At 31.0% G+C, this 22,412-nt stretch overlaps 2 protein-coding genes across 4 annotated transcripts; both read left to right on the top strand.

Annotated features, from left to right (window-relative positions):
* The first annotated feature begins 2,621 nt into the window (after positions 1 to 2,621).
* On the top strand, positions 2,622 to 10,945 carry LOC114125964 (AT-rich interactive domain-containing protein 1A). Of its 3 annotated transcripts, none has more exons than XM_027989804.2 (10): positions 2,622 to 3,583; positions 5,199 to 5,252; positions 5,319 to 6,063; positions 6,172 to 6,742; positions 6,888 to 6,990; positions 7,082 to 7,402; positions 8,073 to 8,422; positions 8,877 to 9,000; positions 9,117 to 9,328; positions 9,442 to 10,945. In XM_027989804.2, the coding sequence occupies exons 1-10, from the start codon at positions 3,547 to 3,549 to the stop codon at positions 10,255 to 10,257; spliced, it is 3,333 nt and encodes a 1,110-aa protein (XP_027845605.1). In that variant the 5' UTR covers positions 2,622 to 3,546; the 3' UTR covers positions 10,258 to 10,945. The 3 variants fall into 3 exon arrangements, with proteins under 3 accessions (XP_027845605.1, XP_050061488.1, XP_027845604.1); XM_050205531.1 differs by having other exon boundaries at positions 5,199 to 5,264; XM_027989803.2 differs by having other exon boundaries at positions 5,199 to 6,063.
* A 7,955-nt stretch (positions 10,946 to 18,900) lies between these two features.
* Positions 18,901 to 21,005, top strand: LOC114125957 (uncharacterized). The gene is made up of 3 exons (XM_027989795.2): positions 18,901 to 19,086; positions 19,148 to 19,404; positions 20,711 to 21,005. Exons 1-3 carry the CDS (start codon positions 19,034 to 19,036, stop codon positions 20,980 to 20,982), a joined length of 582 nt encoding a protein of 193 aa, XP_027845596.2. The 5' UTR covers positions 18,901 to 19,033; the 3' UTR covers positions 20,983 to 21,005.
* The last annotated feature ends 1,407 nt before the right edge of the window (positions 21,006 to 22,412 follow it).

The raw sequence follows: 22,412 nt of genomic DNA, 5'->3' as shown, positions 1-22,412 counted from the left end.
TGCGTAGTACTTAAGTGATTACAATGTGTGTGACTGTGTGAGTGTGTGACTACTGACTGCCGATGATATGAAACAGTAGTGAAAAATAATAGAGCGCTTTCGCACATGCATTCAGAATTCACGTCATGCCAATAAAACAACATACCTAAATATTATTAATTTTTTATCTAAAATTCTAAAGTATCAATATTTTTTCAATTGTTGTATTAATTTATTTATTTATCAGATACAATTTCTGAAAACATTTGAATTCGCAATGAAATAAAAATTACTTTCTTATATTTTTAAATTTATTTTTAACTTCAATGTTATCAACATTTTAGTATGAAAAATGTATGAGTCTTGACAAGAGTTAAATTTCAAAACAGTGATCACGTCATTTTTAAATTAACTTCATAACAAATTCAATAATATTATGTTTCTGACATTTTATCTTATAACTAGGATAATCGATACAATTGGCATAAGAATTTCATATTTGTAGAAAACACAGTCGAGATGAATCCCCTTATAACAAAAATTATACAATAAAAATTTCAAATCGGGTAATCCGATACCAGTATACCACATAAACATAAAAAAAATAATATATTTTACATAAATTACCGTCTCAATTAATAAATAAAAATCAAAGTACTTTCAAAAAATAATCGATGTTTATTTATTTATTATTAAAATTATTTATAACAAAAGATTTAAAATCAAACTGTTTAAATGTAGTACCTAACAGATATTACAGTTCTTAGTAGCATATATTGACAATATATGATTCTTTATTTTTCAGTTAAAGGCTTAAGTATATTATAATACCTGTATAATATTATATTATCATTTAATTATTATAAAAATAATTATTTAGTATAGATTTTACTTAGGTATCAATTATACCTGGTATTCCTATAGGTAGATAATTAATTATATTTTATTGTTGATATAGCCATATTTAAAGGTAGAGAAAATAAGGAGCTGTTTATTTAATTTATTAAAAGATATCGTTGTTTTAATAATTCTCTATAAATTACCTACACAATTAATATAACCTACGTATATTTTTATATTTTGTGACTTGTTACTATACTTTATAATGTTAACTAAAAAAATATATAAATACTTTAGCAGTATTAAGTAAACACTAAATTGTATCATATCCTCATGATGGTATCATTTATAATAATAACGTAATATAATTTAAGAACTTTGTAACTCAGAAAATATATAGAAATAAAATAAAATTGTTAAGTGTTTTTTTTTAAGCAAGTCCTTCTTATTAAAAAATTGTTTAAAACTAATACATAATTTTAATAATACTGCTTTTGGAATTCTTCTATCCGGCAGGATTACCTATGTACCTTGATAATTAACACAAATATAATAAGAAACAAAAACTCTACAACATTTAGGAATTTAAATCGATCTCTACTAAACGTTTCGTTTATGTAATCAAAATTTGAAATCAAAACAAAACCAAAATACTGCAGTTTGTTACTACAGTAAACACAACTTTTTTTTTTAAGAATATATTTGTTATTATATAATACCTAAAATGGTAAAATATGAACTTTTATATTTTTAATTGTTTATTTAATTATTTTAGTTCCGTAAATAAAGATTAACCTTTTTGTAAGTTCTTTAACAACTAGACTGCCATGAGATCAAAACGTGGATCTCAAAAGACTTTCTTAAAATGCCATTGCCATGGTATATTAAATGAACTTCACAAAATTTACAAGTTACTAAATTTCATTGAAAATCTTTAAAACTTTGCACAGTTATCATGTGATTATATTAATTTTAATATAATTGGAAATAATCCCTTATATTTAGTGATGAGACCCAAAATTAGAACTCTTGGCACTAGAAAATGATTTTTGACAAATTTTCATTTAATTTATTATAGTTTTTTTTTTACATTCAGCCGACACCATTAAGCCACCGTCCACATACGATCTGCAGTTTCTGGGATACCACACGAGCGGGTAGCGGTCGTCTGCACAGCGCGTCACGGTATACCTATTATAATAGCGCTATCTACTTTTGTACTACAATACCGCGGTATTAAAACTTATTAATTATAACGATCACAGCGGCCGCCAACACGGGCGCAACGAGTGCCATTGCACGATAGCGAATAACAGTATAAAATATGTGACTACTCCAAACGTCGGACTCTGGAGAAACACGTTATCCAGTACCTACTTATATAATATTATACGCGGAAAGTGAGTCGGCGCCCGGCGGTGGAGGTAATATCCGTCGCGTACGGAGGCCGGCCGACCGCGGTCCGGAACCGGTGCGCGTACCGTTGCGGCGCGTCCGTTGCGCGTCGGTGCGGCGACGCCGTCGCTCGATCGCCTTCCACACTCCCCCCGCGCACACAACGCCATCACCGTCTACCGATCTCGTAACCCCACCGCCGCCGCCGCAACGCCGTACCCGTCCGTACCCACCGCGCCGCCGCCGCCGCCGCCCGCCCGCCAAACCACCCGCCCGCCAGTCCACCCGCCAAACCACCCGCCCGCCAGTCCACCCGCCAGTGCGACAACACCGCCGACCGCCCACCGACCGCTATTATTATAGCGCACACGTATATGTATTATACACACGGACGGACGCACGCACGCACACACGCTCACGCGCGCGCACATTATTATCGATATCTCTCGGCGGCCGACGGCTACGGCGGTGATGACAAGGTAGCAGCGGCAGCGTCTCGTACGGCGTCTATCTCTGTGCATTGTAATATAGTAATATTAGCGGCGGCAAACCACCAACCGACCACGACCACCAGTCACCGCCGCGATTCCCGTACCCGTCTTCCACTCTGCCCGCGTCCGTTCTCGCCGACACGCCGAGCACCGTCTACGACGACGACGACGACGACGACTTTGGCCGTAAACACGTCGCCGCGGCCGAACGACGCGCGCGGAACCACTGTGTGACGGTGCCCGACACCACGATGATCGCAGTTCGCGGCTGAGTGTACATCCGATTCCGAGTGCCGACCCGTGTTGTTCAACTCGTCTCGTTCGCGAGTCGTCATTGTCGTTGACGTTTGTTGTCGCCGTTGTCGTTTTGGCGTTCGCGGCGCGCCCGCCGTAAGTATACGCTCCGTCCGCGCCGGTCCTTTGCCAGTGCGGTACGACCGTTTCGAGCCGCCCGCCCGACCGAGTGGCACGGCGTTTTGTTTCAGCGTCGCCGGCGAATCGTGACCGCCGCCGATATACAAATCCGTCCGTTCGGTAGGTAATTTCAGCTCGACGCACTCAAAACGCACGTACTGCCAGCGAACGAGCAGTGTTTTGTTCACGCTCCGATTAGCTTGTTCGTTCGCGAAATCGCAGACATGTCAGAGGAGTCGACGGCTGCAGTCAATGATGCAATGACGGTGCCAGATACGAGTGGCAGCGGTGGCGGTTATCGTCACAAGCACTGGTACTGAAATCGACGACATCGGAAACTGTCTGCACACGATCGCTCAAAGAGTAGAATTTTCATTTTAGAAATTGGAATCAAAAAATATTCACCATTTACCGAAAAAAGACTAATATGAGGCAGGGACGAGGAGGCCAACGTAGTAAAAAGTGTAAGTATAATTATACTTGGTATTCATTTTCTAGACTCTAGAGTATCTACATTTATTTATATGTCTACGGTAGGATTATTAATGACAAATGTAATTAGGTGGTTAATAACCAATACTACCGTCAAAATATAGACAAATACATTTATGAGATAAATTCAATATATTTTATATCTGTACACGTAACCCAAACAATTGGTAAATAGAAATAGTAACTCTGTTATGGATGTGATATTGGTAATGACCAATGAGAATTGCGCTACAGCACTACTCATATTAGTATATTTGTTGGTACCTAACCAGTAAACATCTTTAATAACAATATATTTTTTATATTTTAACATTTTATTTTAAAAGTTATAAAGTTAAAATTATTAAAAATTAAAATTATAAGGTATTAGGTATAATATTAACCCTAGATTATAATATGCACACGGTCTTTTTGACCGTGTATTGAAACATATTAATTAAAACTCGATAAATTGAAATAATCATTATCTTATTGCTCTTAAATAAATAAAAATTGTCAAATGCTTGTATTGATACTTAACATAAATAAATTAAACTTTCATATAAATGTTATTACATATAAGGTTACATCACAGTATACCATGCACACAGTCTTTTAGACAGTTTTTTCAATAGATTATGAACTTTGAACCCTTCTATAGTACAGATATCAAATTGTGTATTGAATTGGGAGTTGTATCTAATTTTAGTTTATCACCTAATTAGAATGTAATTAAAAGGTTAGATTAATATTTCATATTTTTGAAACAATGAACAAAATTTTAAAAGCCCTGTCTTTTTGACCATGATGTGTGTGGTCTAGGGTTAATTATTATGCTATGGCTTGTATAAAAAATGTATTAAAGTATTGGACCAATTATAGGCCATTAAATAATGTTTAAATTAACATTTGATTGCTATATTGATTTATTAAATATTTCATTAATACATTTGTGTTCATGCAATGTGGTATTAATATTATGTATGTATAGAAACAGGACAACCTACTACTGTGATATATTAAATATTAGTTAGGCATTAATAATTTTAATTTATAGAAATGAAAATAAAATTCAGTCAGTATGAAACCAAATCACAGTAGGAAACTCAAAATTTTAGTACAATATTGCGATTGAAAAATGTTGTACCATTCAAAAAATAATTTGATGTAAATTTATGCCTAGATGCATTATATTGATTAAATATTAATTTATAAGAAAAAATACCTTTGAGTACTGTTGTATTAAGTATATCATTTGTAATTTTTATCATTCTAATAGGTAATTCAATTAATTTTATTTCCCTCATACATGAATATAAAAATTAAGACACTGAATTTATGGTAGATAAACATCTATAAAAGATTTATTAAAGATTGAAGTATAATAATTCTAAGTCAAATTCCTAATTTACTACTACATATGTAAGAAATGATTAATAAAGGTATAATATGTTCAGAATATAATCACCGGTACAAAATTATTTTTAACTTGCCAACAATTTTGTTAGTTGTAACCTTTTAATAAAAGCATAAACATGATGTGATAAAATTATAAATATTCCAAATACCTATATAATTATGATAATTTTTCTTGTTGCTTTATTTTAGCTGGATGCAGTAGACGAGGTGGAGGAGCTGGAGGTGGAAGTGTTGGTGGAGCCGGTAATACAGGAGGTGGTGGTGGTTCAGCTGTAGCTTTAGCTGCAACTTTAGTAGATGATGGTATAGGTGGCGGCGGTGTACCTGGAGGACCTGGAGGTTCAGCAGCAGCCGCAGCCGCTGCTGCTGCTGCTGCTGCAGCGGCAGCTGCTTCATCATGGAAAACTGGTGGCGGTCCAGGAGGACCAGGCAGTGGTCCAGGAGATCCATTCGGCATGGGTTATGGGGGTGGCCCTGGAGGACCTGGAGGTGGTGGTCCATACCAGCAACATCATCAACAACAAGGTCACCAGTCTCCGTCATTGTTCCATCAGCAACAAGGTTCGCCCGCACCAGGAGGTGGCCCTTATGGAGGCGGTGGCGGTGGTAATAGTACTCCACAACACCAACAACAGCAACACTACAGCCCATCAACACCTGGAGGCGGTGGTTCTTCAACCCCTGTACCTTATGGTGGTGGACCGGGCACTCCAAATAGCCAGCACGGAGGTGGCGGTGGACCATTTAATGGTGGTGGTGGTGGAGCACAGATGCCATTTGGATCTCCATCTTCAGTCAGTTCTGGTGGTGGAGGATTCGGCAGTGGTGGCCCCGGAAGCAATAGACCCGGATCTGGTCCTCCGCCCCCGCAACAATCACCATTTGGCGGTCAGCAATTTTATGGGGGTAGTGGTGGTGGTCCCATGCCTCCAGGTTCACCGTTTAGTCAGCAACAACAAATGATGAATCATCACGGTGGTGGTGGAGCGGGCGGAGGAATGATGAATGCTGGGGACTCTGGTCCTGGCGGTCGCATGATGGTTGACCATCCTTCGTAAGTTAATCATTACTTAAAGATAATTAATTTCTAACACAATATTTAATTATATGTATAATTCTGTTGTATAATTTATAATAATTTAATAATTTTTTTTGTATTCAGGTGTTTTCCATCATCAATGGTTGGAGGACCCAGTGGACCTGGTGGTGGTGGTGGAGGTCGGCGAGGGTATGGTGGACCAGGAGGATATGGTGGTGGACCACCTGGTCATCATGGTGGTGGACCACCAGGACATCATGGTGGTAGTGTGTTAGGAGGTCCTCATGGGGGACCTCCAGGACATTTAGGGGGTGGAGTGCATCACAGTGGTCCTTCAGGACATCACGGAGGACCACCTGGTGGTCCTCCTCATCACGGTGGTGGTGGACCCCCGGGACATCACGGAGGTCCTCCACACCATGGTGGCCCACCTGGAAGTGGGCCCCATGGTGGACCACCTCACCCACATGGTGGTGGCGGACCACCACACCATGGAGGTGGCGTTCCTCTTCACCCACATGGGGGCGCAGGAGTTCCACCTCATGGGCCACCACATCATCCGCATGGCCCTCCGCATCATGGTGGTCCACATGGACCTCCACCACCTCCACACCCACATCCACCACATGCACATCATGTGCAGCCTGATTATCGAATATTTGAATTAAATAAGAGGCTGCAAAATCGTAATGAGGTAACATGGCCGATATTAACTCTAGAATTATAAAAAAATTTTATTTTGACTTAGGCACTTTATGATTTTTATGAAAAATATGATTAAATTAAAATACACATATTTATATGGATTTTACTTATATAATCTATTTGTTTGATTATAGGACAGTGACAATGTATGGTGGGACCAGTTTGCCACTGAATTTTTCGAAGATGATGCCACATTGACACTTACGTTTTGCTTAGAAGATGGTCCCAAGCGCTACTGTAAGTATAATAATCACTTTTCAAGATTCTATTTAGTACAATACTAATTGCGTTTATTTATATTTTGACACATTTAACCAACATTGAACAGCCATCGGACGAACCCTGATTCCTAGATACTTTAGGTCAATATTTGAGGGCGGAGTTACTGATCTATATTATCATTTGAGAGCTAATGCCACTAAAGAATCTTTTCACAATACCAGCCTTACTCTAGACTGTGATCACTGTACCATGGTGACCACGCATTTGACATCAAGTCCAGGTAGTGGGCCACCGTCTTCCATTCCTCAGTCGCCAGGACCTGGTGGTCCAGGTAGTGTCGGAGGAGGACCTCCTACATCACTAAACGGTGGTATTGGAATGCAGAAATCTTTGGTGGCTCAGGGTCCTCCGTCATCACAGCAATCAGGTAAATACATTTAAATTGTTTTAATGATTTACATAACCAAATGTATGTTACAATAAATATAATTTTTTACATTACAATTATTTAATGAGGCTTGTGTAGAAATCAAGCAAATAATTGCAAGTTATGTCAATATTATGTTGTACTTCTTATTAAAAGAATAAAATACAAGCTAGTTTTTCGATTCGAGTTAAAAAAATTAAAAATTGGGAAAAGTTATTATCATATAAATGATGGGTCAGTTTTATTTTATCATTATAGGTTATAACTATTGTTATTTATTTATTGATTTAAAATTTCGAAGCTGAGTTATAATATTAATTATACATATTATACTAAAATAAAAAAAAAAAAATTATATAAATAGATAATAAAAACAAAAAAATGTGTTAATATGGTCATCAAACTAATGAAAAACGTTGTTTTTTACTATTCTTGGTGTATTTTTTAAGAAGTCTGTTTGTCCCAGGAACAAATAAAAATATCCTAGTTCTATTTGATACCAGGCTATTAAATATATTCCATTTTGTAGTATTTTATACTCAATAGACACCATGTGGCTTGTTATTATTTCTATTGAATTTGAAAATAAAGTAGTTACATAATATCTGTTTTAATATAGTTCATAATTTTATGTAGGCATATAATAAGTAAATTTTTAATTTTTTCACAGTGCTTGGTGGCGGTGGACCGATGGGTGGTGCCGGAGGACCTCCATCACCGCCTGTATATACCAGGGTGTGCACTGAGGGTAGATTAACCTTAGAATTTACATATGATGATATGATGCGTATTCGGACGTGGCATTTAGCAGTCAGACAACACAGGGAATTGGTTCCAAGATCATCTGCAGCCGCAGCTGTTGCAGCTGTTGTTATGATGCAGCAAGGAGGTCCTGGAGGTGGTGGTGATGGAGGGCCACCAGGTGGACCCCCACCACCTAATGCTGAAATTGTTCACCAACAAGTAGCAAAAAATATCACGCGACAGGGCATTACAAACTCAACGCTTAATTATCTAAGAGTAAGTATTGGACAACTAGGTGCTAATTTTTAATATTATTATTCCTCCTTAACTCACTAGTTATCACAATGGAGTAGCAATTTCTACCTTCCAGGAAATAAGAATTATAAAACACAAAACTTTATTTATTTAGTTTTAAATTATAGGCAACTTGCAATGTTGATGATTAATATGATATAGTGCAATAGATATAGAAACCAAATAACTAACATGTTTTTTTTATATCCAATTTAATTATAGTAATAAAATTATACTTTTTTAAAAGAAGATGCTTTAACATTAATTTACATTAAGCCTAATCAGTGACATACCATTTCAGGTAGAAACTATTTAAGTTTTTCTATAAAAATTCACCATTACTTTTCTTTTTAATGAACATTTGCTATTTTTTATTATATTTAGCTTTAGTTATATTAGTTTAAATTTTTTAAATTTATTAAATATTTTCCAATAGTTATGTGTCATATTGGAACCCATGCAAGAATTGATGTCCAGGCACAAAGCTTATGCACTCAGTCCTAGAGATTGTCTGAAGACTACTTTATTTCAAAAGTGGCAACGTATGGTTGCACCACCAGGTAATATTAACATTAAGATAATAATATTGTAGCATATAAACACATTCAGTAACATGTATTGCAGATTTTGTGAGATAAAAATTATTACATATACATGTTTTCTGTGTACTTAATAGAATCGCAGAGACCGGCCAATAAAAGGCGCAAGCGCAAGGGTAGTAACTCTGGAGCTGGCGGAGGTCCTCCTACTACACTTGGTGGTGGTGGACCTGGTGGCGGACCCGGTGGCGGGCCGACTGCTGCTTCGAAGAAACGGAGCCCTGGACCAAATGGTGGTGGTGGTGGGGGCGGTGGAGCTGGTGGCGCAGGGTTCAACCTAGCATCACAGGTATGGTTACGGTATATAACAACAAACATGACGTGTGTAATCGTGTTCTAATAATTAATTTAATGTTGAATTATATATTTATTTGTATTTATTATTGTATTTGTACTAAGCAGGACGTGATGGTTGTTGGAGAACCATCGCTGATGGGCGGTGAATTTGGGGACGAAGATGAACGTTTGATCACGCGACTGGAAAACACCCAGTATGATGCTGCTGCAGCAGCTGCTGCCGCCGCCGCCGCCGCTGCAGCGGCAGCTGCAGCTGCTAACTCAGCTGCGGTTTCAGTAATGGGTGTTGGTCCTGGTGGTCCAGGATCTGTAGGATCAGCTGGAGGCAATGATCTTCAACAGCATATAGGTGGTGGCGGAGGCGGACCTGGCGGTATGGGACCAGGTAGTGGAGGTGGACCTGGTGGTATGGGATCAGTTAGTGGCGGAGGAGGACCGATGGGACCTGGAGGACCGATGAATGTTGGTGGACCTGGAGGACAAATGGGACCAGGAGGTCTTATGGGTAGCGATTCTCTATTTCCACCACCTGGATCTGGAGCAGATGGCAGCGCTCCAGGCACGCCAACTGGTGGTGGTGGTGGTGGAGGTGTAGTTTCTCAGTCGTCATCTTCAAATAATCCCAATGGCCTTCAGCAACAACAACAAAACTCTTGGGTCACTGGACCACCTAGTGGTGGTGGCAGTGGTGGGGGACCTCCAAATGGTGGCCAATCTGGACAAAATAGTGGTGGTGGGCAACAGCAACAAAATCCAGGAAGTAATCCTGGAGCCGGAGGTGGATCATCTATTGGAGGTAACGGTAACCCTGGAAGCAATGGTGGTCCAAATAGCGTCGGTGATTCTATATCATCTGGCGGTGGAGATAAAAAGTCTCCAGCATCTGCCGCTTCCCAACAACAACAACACATGGGATTGTAAATAACACTGCCAATCAATACACATAATACTTAAAATGTCTTGTCATTTTTTGTTCATGTGCACACCAAACATACACAGTATAAAACAAACAATGTTAATATCAAAATATTTACATCGCTTAATAAGTATACGCAAAAATCGGCGAATTTTATTGATTGTTTTATTTTTATTTTATCATTATTATTATTATTATTATTATTATATTATTATTATTATTAATATTATCTTGTAAATACAGTGACAATTATTATAATTGAAAGAAATTCATTTTTAGAATTTTTATAGACGCGGACAATTTTTGACTACTATTATTACTTAATATTATTATTACTATTCTATCAATATTGATTATACATTATATTAATTATTATTACACTATTGTGACTACAACAATATATTGTGTGTGTATATATTATTACTTGAAATGGTTTAAAAAATAATTACATTTTTTACAATTAAGATTTTTCGTCCGCATTTAGATATAATTAATTTGATTATTATTATTATCAATGTATATATATAAATAAATCACGATAAGAATATGTATAACATAACGATTGATTCGCGTTTAAGGGTTTTTATAATGTAATAGAAATATATTGACGATTAATTATAATAATTAATCTTAAATATATATATATAATATATATATATACAACCAATATTATTTCAACCAAATGTAAATGTGTATGATGTTTTTTTTGTCTTGTGAACAATAATAAATCGTGTATAATATAAATAAATGTTATTTTATTATAATGTGTTACCTTTAAATAAGTTATCCTATACAAAATTTGGGTAATTGCTATTACAATTAATTGTATGAATAAAAGTGAGAATTTTCAACTTAATAAGTTAATCTTAAATATACATATTTTTTAATTATTATAAACAAAATACTGTGTCCAGGTCAATTAGTAATTAAAACAATTAACAAATTATATTTATATGAATTATTCGGAATATAAAATAGCAAATATAATATAAAAAAATTATCAATACAACATGTTATTACAACATTTTAATTTATACATATCAGTTGTTCATATTTTAATCTTTTATCAAAATAGATGACTGAACTATTAATTCAAAATCATAAGTTTTTTTTTAAGTATAACATTTTACATAACAAAATAAATTCTAATTGTTTCCGTCATAAATTAGTATTGCATGTATCTATATAAAATGATTAATTATTATTATATTTTAAAGCTTACTAAATAATTAGATAATTAAGTTCATATAATTTCTAAAGCTACATATTAAAATGTAAATTTATTTTAGGTGTAGATTTATCTTGTAGATTTTATAAATGTTGTATGAAGTAATTTTTATTGCTTTCAAATATTTTTGAAGTCTATTTGACTTCTTTATACATTTTAAAGATTAATTCCTATTATATAATGTAATCAAAAGGATTAGAAAATATTTTTTATAATTGTTCTGGGTATATTAATATTACATTAGATTTTGAGCAGAGTGATCAATGTTTATATTGGTTTTACAATGATGTGTGTGTGTGTTTTTTTTATCTGTATCTGTAATCCATGTCCGTGATACATAGTCAAAAACATGATTAGATAAATTTTAAACTGAGGGAAGATTTTCCATTACTTTTTTGTAAATTTTCCCGATTTTTTTGAAAACTTTTGACCTGTGTAATGAATCAAGAATGAATATTAAATTTGGCATTGGAAATCAACTCTGAAATTTTAAATTGAAGCATTTATTTTGACAAATTATGGTGTACACAGACGGTAAAGTATTATTGTACTATATTTACTGTAAAGTATACTGTATTATTTAATGACGAAATAAACATGTAATTAATAATAAAAACTAATAAGAATCATTTTTTTTTTTTTTTGAGGTTTCGTATAAAAATAAATTAAATAATTGATGGGGCCCGGCTCCCTTAATAAACAACGACACCCTTGGGAGGCGTTACGTACAGGTTGAAAACTGCTGGTATGGACCATACAATTTTTATTTTAATGGCATAATTTATAATATGTAGATAATATTAACCTAGAAAACTAGTTGAAAACTAATTTTTCAAATTTTTAAATATTATTTAAAATTAAGTATAAAATATCATTTTCAAATGTAATATATTCATTAAGTCTATAAAAACCAGTATTATTGATGTTATATTCAAAGGTATTTTTGTTGTTAAAGATATTCTGACGGGTTATCCATTTATTCTATTTTAAACTCCGTTAGATGAAAGCTACACATATTTTTAACAGTCATTTGAGTAGTATTGATAATATAAGTATTAGTACCTACGTGAATTTTGTTAAGAGGCCGCCACACCAACATTTATTTTGTTTTCTCTGTCTATCTCTTACATAATATAAGAACAAAGATGTTTTATATTTCCACGATTACGACTCTCTGTCTCTCTGATTCTGTTTAGGCCTTAGGGCCAAGGCACCTATAATATATTTTTAAAGAAGAAAATTTCCTGTTCGTTTACTGTATGGATTTTTAATACTTACATTTTTTATAGATATAAACATGTTTTAATTTAAAATTATTTCGATTATTTTTAACTATTAATATAACTTATTAAAAAATATTAATATTAAAAATCTAGGTATTCGGTCGATGCAAATAGGAAATATTCTTCTTTATAAAATATATAATAGTTGCTTTTGCGATAAACTAAACCAGAGAGTCGTAATCCTGGAAATATGGAATATCTTTGTTCCTATAATATGTGGGAGATAGACAAAGAAAATAAATGTTGGTGTGGAGGTCCATACCCGCGTGTATTGTCTCCGTCTTACACACATACGACATAGACAAAACGCGTTTACGCAGTCTGAGTACAACTCGCACAATTTTGGTTCTACAGTATAAATATACTTATTATAAAATTGAATTGTGACAATATTTCTGAGGGCAAGAATCTACGTTTTTTCCATTATTTCGTTTAGAAATACCGATAATGTCATGTAGGTATACTAGGTACCTATATCATAATATATTAAATATTATATTATATATTTATATAGCAATATAGGTATATTTAATATTATTTTATTTTATCTTTAAACATTCAAATTATATATTTTAAACCTATTCTATCTAACATTACGCATTTAAGCAATGAATATTCATACCGTACGCCATTAACGGTGTACGTATCTGCTATAGCCTATAATAATAATATATTAATATGATTTAAATTATATTTTATAGATGAGTTAAAGTCGATTGTTTTTTGTCTGAACAATCAGGATTAAATACGCAGCTACATTGCGCTATTCTTGCAAATAAGCTGCTAAGTATTCCATCAGACGGCTGGCATCGATGGCGATCAAATACAATTCATCTTAATAATGAATTCATAACTATAATTTATTGTATAATGCCTGTATGTGATGTAAATAGTATGCACAATGCACATTGCACATATTATGTGATATGTATTATAAATTACATATATTTACATAATACAAATAGATTTCAGATTCTCAGCGGAGCAATGAATGTATTGATTTTACAATGCTGTATGTGTTTTTTTCTATCTGTCATCAACTTTTGAGAAAAAAAAATGTTTTGATTTTCAACAATTGGAATGGAGACGATTAGAATAAAAAAAATAGATCTAGTAATTGGTGTTTTGGTGAATCAAAATTAAAATGTTGTAATTCTTAGTAATTTTATTATTACCAAGAAAAAAACGCGGTCGGTCAAGTGAGTAACGCTCTGCTGTATAATAATTAATTGGTCACTATAATAGAAATATAACTAAACATTTTTATTGACATTTCAAAAAAAAAAAAAAATTGAAAATTTCAATTGTCTATAAATATCTTTAAAAAAGTAAGAATATTTAACTATTTACTTAAACTTACTGACTAAGTCTTAATACTAAATTTTGTTACACATACGTACGTTTATTTAACCTAGTTAATAGTTTTAATATCAATAATGTTTATGTTTATATACAATATGCACGATACAACACTAGTTATAAGTACCTACTCTTAATAAATTGTTATATAATGTAAAACTTGTATTTAGATAGTAGATACCTATAATTAGACTAATTAGTAATTAAAGTAACTATTATAACTTGTATATGGTTACATAATTATCAACTATAACTTGCCAACTAGGAATGAAGAAAATATATATTTCCCATAAACAAATAATAGTAATTATCAGTGTATAATTATATAACTTAAAACTATTATGAATTATGATTTATGAACAATTATATTTACTATTTACTTTACATAATAATAATATTATTTTAAATGTTGTAAAATCAAATTAAAATAATTTGAAGGTTCCTACATAGCCTATATAAACAGGTAATTACTATTTAGTATTTACTATACGAATACATACTTACATCTGTAATTTGTTCAATACCGTATGTTAAAATAATCTGATAATTTATAAGAAATTATATGATTTTTACTTTTTACTTTTCACCTATGAAAAATTAGTTATTAGCTTATTATAAAATATTCAATACAGCTAGTGACGTATTCAAAAAAAAAGAGTTTGTAGTTGGGATACGTCCCGATTTGGCGGGACATTCTGATTTTTAATATACTTGTCCCATACCGCTTAAATTTTTAGCGGGACGCATATGTCACGATTTTTTTAATTGTTGTCCCGTGTCCCGTTTTACAAGCCAGTGGGACAAGAAAGTCCCGATTTTTTTACAAGTACTTGGAGCAAAAAAAATTTGTAGCATCTAACATTAAAACAGATTATAGTCTATAAATTATAGGAAATAACTACCTTCGGCAATCGTTTAAGTTTAATCTTATCGTATAGACTATTATTACTACCTACCTATTTATATATTAATATATTATATATTATTATAAATTTATATCAGTTGTATTAATTTAAGAATATTCATAATTTTTCATAGTTATTTTACTTTATTTTCGATACCTTATTTATTTATAATTTTTTTTTTTTAGTGTTCCGATTCCCGCTTTTTAATAAAGCGGGACGTCAATATGACGACATTTTACAATATTAAATTTTAAAAATTGTGTGTCCCGCAAGTTAAAAAAAATCCCAACCCTACTAGGGTAGGTTAAGCAGCCCCTTATTCTAATATCAAAACTAGACATTCTGCCGTGTAGTGTAATATGTAGATGTCGAGTGCCAGTTAGTAGGTTATACTGAATTTTGCCAAAAATATATCACTTCTGTCTAAGTTTAAGTATAGTTAATACCTTAATGGTGAGTCCTAAAAAATGTATGCGAGTACATGTCTAAATCATTAATAGAAACAATGTAGAGGCTGTGACCCCTCACACCTCTCGGCTCTCACTATCATTACTATCCCGTTTATATTTTTACGTATACAATATTACCTAATAAAAAAAATATTGATGTTAAAACTTGTTAATCCGTGAATAATGTTAAAAACATATTATGCTAAATAAAAACTGAAAAACAGTATAATTTAATAAAAATATAAAAATTAAACATTTTTATTATTAGGTAACAAATTTTACACAATTTGTAAATTATACAATAATTGGTAGATTTTAGTCTTATTATCATGCTGATATTTACTTTTCTTGACTTGTCATAAGTATTTGTATATCAATCATCTTGGTTAGCCAATTTTCAATATAGTCTTAACTTCTTTAGGAAAGGGGTAACTTAATACGTTTTTCCCATGGCCCGTGTTTGTGTAGCATCATTTTCGCTATTAGAGTACATGGACAAATAACAAATGTTTAGATGGGTACATAAACTAACGTGTACCGTACATTACACCACTGAGTAAAGTATATTACCATTTATACAGTGCTAGATAGACTTTAATAGTAAATACCACTCCACCGAGTTTTAATATTTGTATTAGCCAAAATCCTGTTACATTATTTAGAATAAATAAATTTAATACTAAATCTACCAAAATATAGTTCGGATCACCGAGTTGTACTAGGTGATTTGCTGCTTCTTATCCTGGATTGCATTTGTCAGCTGTTATTTACTTATATAAGTTACATCTTATAACTTATAAGTCAATACCAAAGTACCGTAGAATGGTGTGAATAGGTTATGGTGTAATGACTGTAATAAATAGCTTAAAATTATGTAAATATGATTATAAAAATGTCATATAGTACTTAAGTAATAATACACACAATGGTGAAGCATTTCAAATGCAAACAAATAATATATTTTTTCTTTAGTTTAACTAGGACCGTATTTAAAACTGGAGCTCCAATTTATGTTACACTCCCCAATAATTAACAACATTAATATTATAGGTACTAAAATTTCATTTTGGTGCCCCTAAGACATGCCGCTACTTGGCTTGTGCCCACCCTCCTAAAAAAGGTAAACTACGAGTCTGCTATTAACTATATATTATAATATCATAAGAAAATATTGCTTTTGATGTATTTTAGAGGTTATTATGTTATTATTATAAGATTGATTAATGTGGAAAATTGTATTATATTTTCAAGCATTAAATTAGAAATATTATGAATTTTTAATTATATAAAATTATTTGAACTATTTCAATTATGTACAATTTATAATAAAGATCTTTAATTTAATTTTCAAACTTTTTTAATAAGCATAAACATTTTTATTTTTTGTTGATACTTACATTTTTTTTGTTAAATTAAACACAAAATATTTTTTTTTTTAAACTGATATTGCATATTAAATATTTTAGTTATCTTATTGTTTTTTAATCTGACTATTAAGAAAAGTACTTATACTTGAATTATACCAAATATAGATATACTCTGACACTCTGTACCGATTTCCAATCTGCTAATGGAAAGGCAGAAACAGACTTACATTGAAGATTGAAGTATTTACTCTAATATAAAAGGTGTCTTCAGGCACATGTTTAGAGACATATATTTAATTTAAAAAACACACACATCATTATAACAATTTATAAAACAAATACTTATCTACTTTGCAGAATAGCGGTAACGTTATTTAATATAGGTACTAGTGTACTACAATTTGAATTACCTTTGGTACAAAATATAAGTAGAATAATAATAAAAGACTACAATGTATAGGTATTTTATCTGATTAAAAACTCAGTGATAGAGAAGCTAATGCCTAAAAAATACATAAATATTTTAAGAAAAATAATGAGGTATCTATCAAATATTATTCCGTCATATTTTAAAAAAGGCACGAAATTTAACCCAATGTTCCAAAATTATAATTTCAGCTTATCTACTTGTAAATTCCACTTGGTCAATATACTTTGATAACTTTACTCACAAGATAATAAAGCTACCTATAGGCAAACAAAATTGTTACCTACTTGTAAGTTAATAATAAATTTATATTGCAATGGTAAACGATTTTTAAATAAATTGCTCTAAATATGATGCTCGTGTAAGTACATAACGACTAACGAGCTTTTTTTTAACAAAAATACTTTTGTGTAAATAATTCATTAAAAAAATATAAAAATGTTATTCTGTATAGAAGAAATATTGTGGATAAGTGCATATTATAAACAGATACCTTACTTAAAATTAATCTATATATTTTAAAATTTTAATTGTGTAAATAGTTAAATTCTTAATATACCTACGTAAAAGTTTGGGCGATTGTAAATTGCGCCCGGTAATTTTCAGGTATACATTTTTATGTAGTGAAATGCACCCGTGATACCTAATCTAAGTGCGACCTTGAATTCATCCATTTTAAATACTTTTATACATTTATTGGTGTAAAAGCCAATAAACTGTTAATTAACCGTTAATTATTATAATATTAGCAATTTTATTTGCTAATCTTCCTCCGAATATTTGGGCATCAGCTTCTTCAATATTAACACGAACTACTAATGCTCGTGAATCTTTCCACAATAATTTAAAAAAAAAGCATTTATACTTTTCATCTTCATAATTATAATTTTATGGATAAAATATTAGAGTTACAGTCCGAAATTTAAATAAAAATTAATAGTATAAATTAACCTTATAAATTTCAAAACACCAAATCAAAAAAAAAAAAATTCAAACAATGGACAAAATTATTGATCAATACAATGAAAATACTACTACGAGATCTGAATATGTAAAAATGATGTCTTATTACTATGCTGATATTATATTATTATCACTACCTACCTATTTGTAAATACCATGAAACAGTATAAATAAATTCATAGCATAAATAGATAATATCTTAAAGTTAAAATAAATTAAAAACGTCATTGTGTATTGTGTAAGTATAGTAAAATTCGTATTGCTATAATGACGTAAAAATTTGAAATTTCCGCAAATAATGTTTTTTTTTTAAATTATAACAAAATAATTAGCTTAGTTATTTATTATTTAAAATTTTAATAAGTAATTTTGTAAAAATTTGAACTAAAATAATATCGATTCTATAAAAAATTAAAAATTAATTGCCTTTATACATTATACATACATTTACATTTTATGGTTTCTATATGGACTACTTACGAGAAATCTTTTAATGTTTTAAGATAAATATGTTTATATTAAATAATTGTACGTTAATGTTAATATGTTATAATTTTTATATTTTTATCATTATAATTTTGAGCTATTATAAAAATAATAATAAAAAAGAAATATTTACTTAATGGCTAAATAAATTGGGTAAATATATAAACAGTAACAACGGTAATATAAACTAATAGTTTTATAACATTTTAGCAGGTAATATAATAACTCGTTTTTTAAATCTGAATTAAGTACTTAATTAATTAACATTTATTTTTAAAATACATTTAAAGAGAAAATAATTAACATACTTTAAAATGACTAAGCAACCACAAGGAGAAGACAAGAAAGTTACTGAAATGGGTTTTACGTAATTATACCTACTTAAATTTTTGTTTGTGTATCACTTAAACACATTGGTCATCTTTTAGGCCAACTCCACGACCTGGGGGTTTTTTGAAAATCAAATTAGATGTAAAAGAAAAGAAGAATAAAGTACTCCAATTCGATCAATACCAAAATATAATAAGTAGAGTAGAAGATATGGAAAAGAATAAATTTAACACTGAAAAGACGGTTGTTAAAAACCCTACGCCACCAACGATAACACCGATAAGAAATTTAAATTTACCAAAAATTTCTCAGGAATCGCTGTTTGACAAATGTCTAATTGAAAATGAAGATAGTGGTATATAAATATTTAATAATGTAATAATAGAGGTAACGTACACTGAACAGTGTATAATATCAACTATTTTACTAACAACATAGTAATTAATTATTATATAACTTAAGCTTACAATATAAAAAAAAATTTAAAAAAATGCGTGATCGAAAGTTTTATACATCGTAAATTGCTTTGTGTCATGGTGTGACTCACTGTGACTAGTGTGAATTTCTCAATTCTCATTGACACTTGAGAGCTTAGGAATACCTATGCAATTTATCTTGAAAGTTTTAATTTTTAAATTTTGAGTACCTATTGGCTATTTGAGTGAAGAAAACGGCAGTATTGACTCTGAAGAAACAAACACATAGGTACCTGACATACCTACTAGATATTATGAATAACTATAGCTCATTTTAATTTTATGACTAGGAACTAGGTACATATTTTTCCTATGTTAAACCTATGCTGTGAATATGTAGTATAATATTTTTAATTACGTTTTTATCAAGATTTTTTTTAAATATAATTTAACTTCTATAAATCAAAAAAAATACTCATTAAATAGAAATTTTATAAAGAAGAAATAACATTAACCAAAAAAACTCACTTTAATTTTTATTTTTTTTTTAGAGTACCTAATTCAAAAACGAAAGACCCTATAGTTCTATAGACATTTAAATACTTCAGTAAGCTTTTAGTATTATCAATTTATTATACATGGCTTAATTATTTAAATATTTTGAGTCTTTTTGACCTATTTATAGACATTTGACATTTTTATTTTATTTTGTTACTATACCTAAATGTCGCAAATATCGATTGGTAATATATTCATATTAATACAGGGTTCCTCACAAGAAGTTGAAAAATATTTATACGAATAACAATGTTTTTGTTATTTTTTTGAAACTTAAAAATAATATTGTGAATACCTACTTTAACATAATATATTATTATTATTATATTTTATACAATATACTCATAATGACGTTTTCAAATGAATATTTTTGAAAAAATAATTCAATATGACAAGTATTATTAACTACACTATACAGGCTGATGTCTGCGTCGAGAATCATTTTTCATAGGTACTCGCAATGATTTATCATTGAATTCAAATTTATTACATTTATATTTTTAGTAACTTACAACTTACCTACTCAAAAATGATGTACTTGAGCTATGGCCTGTGATATAAGTGTATATTATATAATACACAAACGCATACTGTACATCAGATTTGCCTACTTTGTTTTATTAATATTTTTAAATTATTTTTTAACTATTCAACAATTTTAAAATCAATAATTTAAATTTTATGAAGGTGAAACGCAAAATGAGTACGAAAAATGGTTGGATGAAACTGCACCAGCTAATGACACCAATCTCATGGATAATCTCGAAGAAGCGATCAATTTCATAGTACTTTTAGCATCTAAGCCAGAGGCAGATTCCAGCGATTTTGATGAAATGCAAGCTATTTCAGTAGTACAATTTTTACGTACCATTAAAACACCTAATGGTGTATATGAGCCTAACAATTTACGATTGATGGAGTACATTGACAAAAAAGGCGAAGAATTTCACAAACAATAATCTATTTATAAATATACTTATACCTATATAACAAAAATTAACACAGCGTAATAAAAGTTTAGTATGTAAACATACAAATTTTGTTTTTCAATGTAATTAGTTTTAACATTTAAAATTCTTTAAGAGATTATTACAGGAACAACTACCTACTCTGAATGAAAACGATAAATTAGCCTATATTTTTCTATGGTCATTTTATAAACTAATATTATACATATTTATCTACCCAGTGCCGGCGTTAGGTTTTTCGCTGCTCTGTGCTAATTACCTATAATATGCCGCTCTTATATAATTTATATATTATTATTTATAAGCAATGCCGCCCCTAAAATTCCAAAAAAATTTGCCACCTTATGCAGTCGCACATGCCTTCCGCCGGCACTGTACCTACCCATTATTCTTGGATAATTAAGACTTTTAGGAGTAGGGGGTACCTAATATTTACAAAGTTCCACATAACTTTCTCTTAAAAGAATTTTACAAAAAGTTTAACACAATTCTACATTTAATATTTAAACTAATTTTAACCTAACCGAAGGTAGGTCGGATACAATTGTTTCTGAAAATATTGCATTAATGTATTATATTATTATTTATTACTTATTAGTATATTCAATTATTATAAAAAAATTAATTTATGCCTTATAATATCAATTTATGTAACTCAAAATGTAATAACATCTTATTGTAAATTATTGTACCTAGTTGTATAAAATTAATTTTTAAGCAGATATAAGATCATATATGAAATCTCGTATCGGTATTAAATTTTCAAAAATTCTGATTTAGAGAATTGTACATGCATATTTAGAAAAATAATATTATATTATGCACAAGAAACGCCAACATACACATTTTCCAAAAATTTCAAGTATTTAAGGTAATCTATTTTAAGTTAGACTACAAAAACAAAATATCTAGATTATTTTGTCGAAAATTGGTTTTGCATATAATTTCTCGTTTTTTTTTTATTTAATAATACTGTATTTTTTTACCAATTATTTAAAGAATTTCGAATTTTGACCTTTCTAAAATATAAAATAAATTCAACTAGCTATCCACTATCTTCTCTTCTATTTATTTTATACACCATTTTTATATGAAGATGTCAGATGATCATTTGTACTCACACACTTACAATAATAGGTACAGACGGTACAGTAGGTACACATATAATTACTTATTCTATTAAACTACTTAAAAACGGTTAGAATCTGATCCCCTCAAGGTAATTTTATAGTAAGAATAGTTTAATACTACTTAATTTTCAAAAGTTTAGAAAAAATGTAAATCAAATGTGTATTGAATCCAGGGTTACCACTTCTCCGCGTTTCACCCAGATAATTCGGGTTTATATATAAATCTACAGGATACGATTTTAGTGAATTATTCTCCAGGTTATTGAAAAATTAATACTAGGTAATAGGTAT

This window comes from Aphis gossypii, chromosome X (assembly GCF_020184175.1).
Source record: "Aphis gossypii isolate Hap1 chromosome X, ASM2018417v2, whole genome shotgun sequence".
NCBI classification, from domain to species: domain Eukaryota; kingdom Metazoa; phylum Arthropoda; class Insecta; order Hemiptera; family Aphididae; genus Aphis; species Aphis gossypii.
Note: the sequence above shows the minus strand (reverse complement) of the source record. Positions and strands in the feature narration are given on the sequence as shown.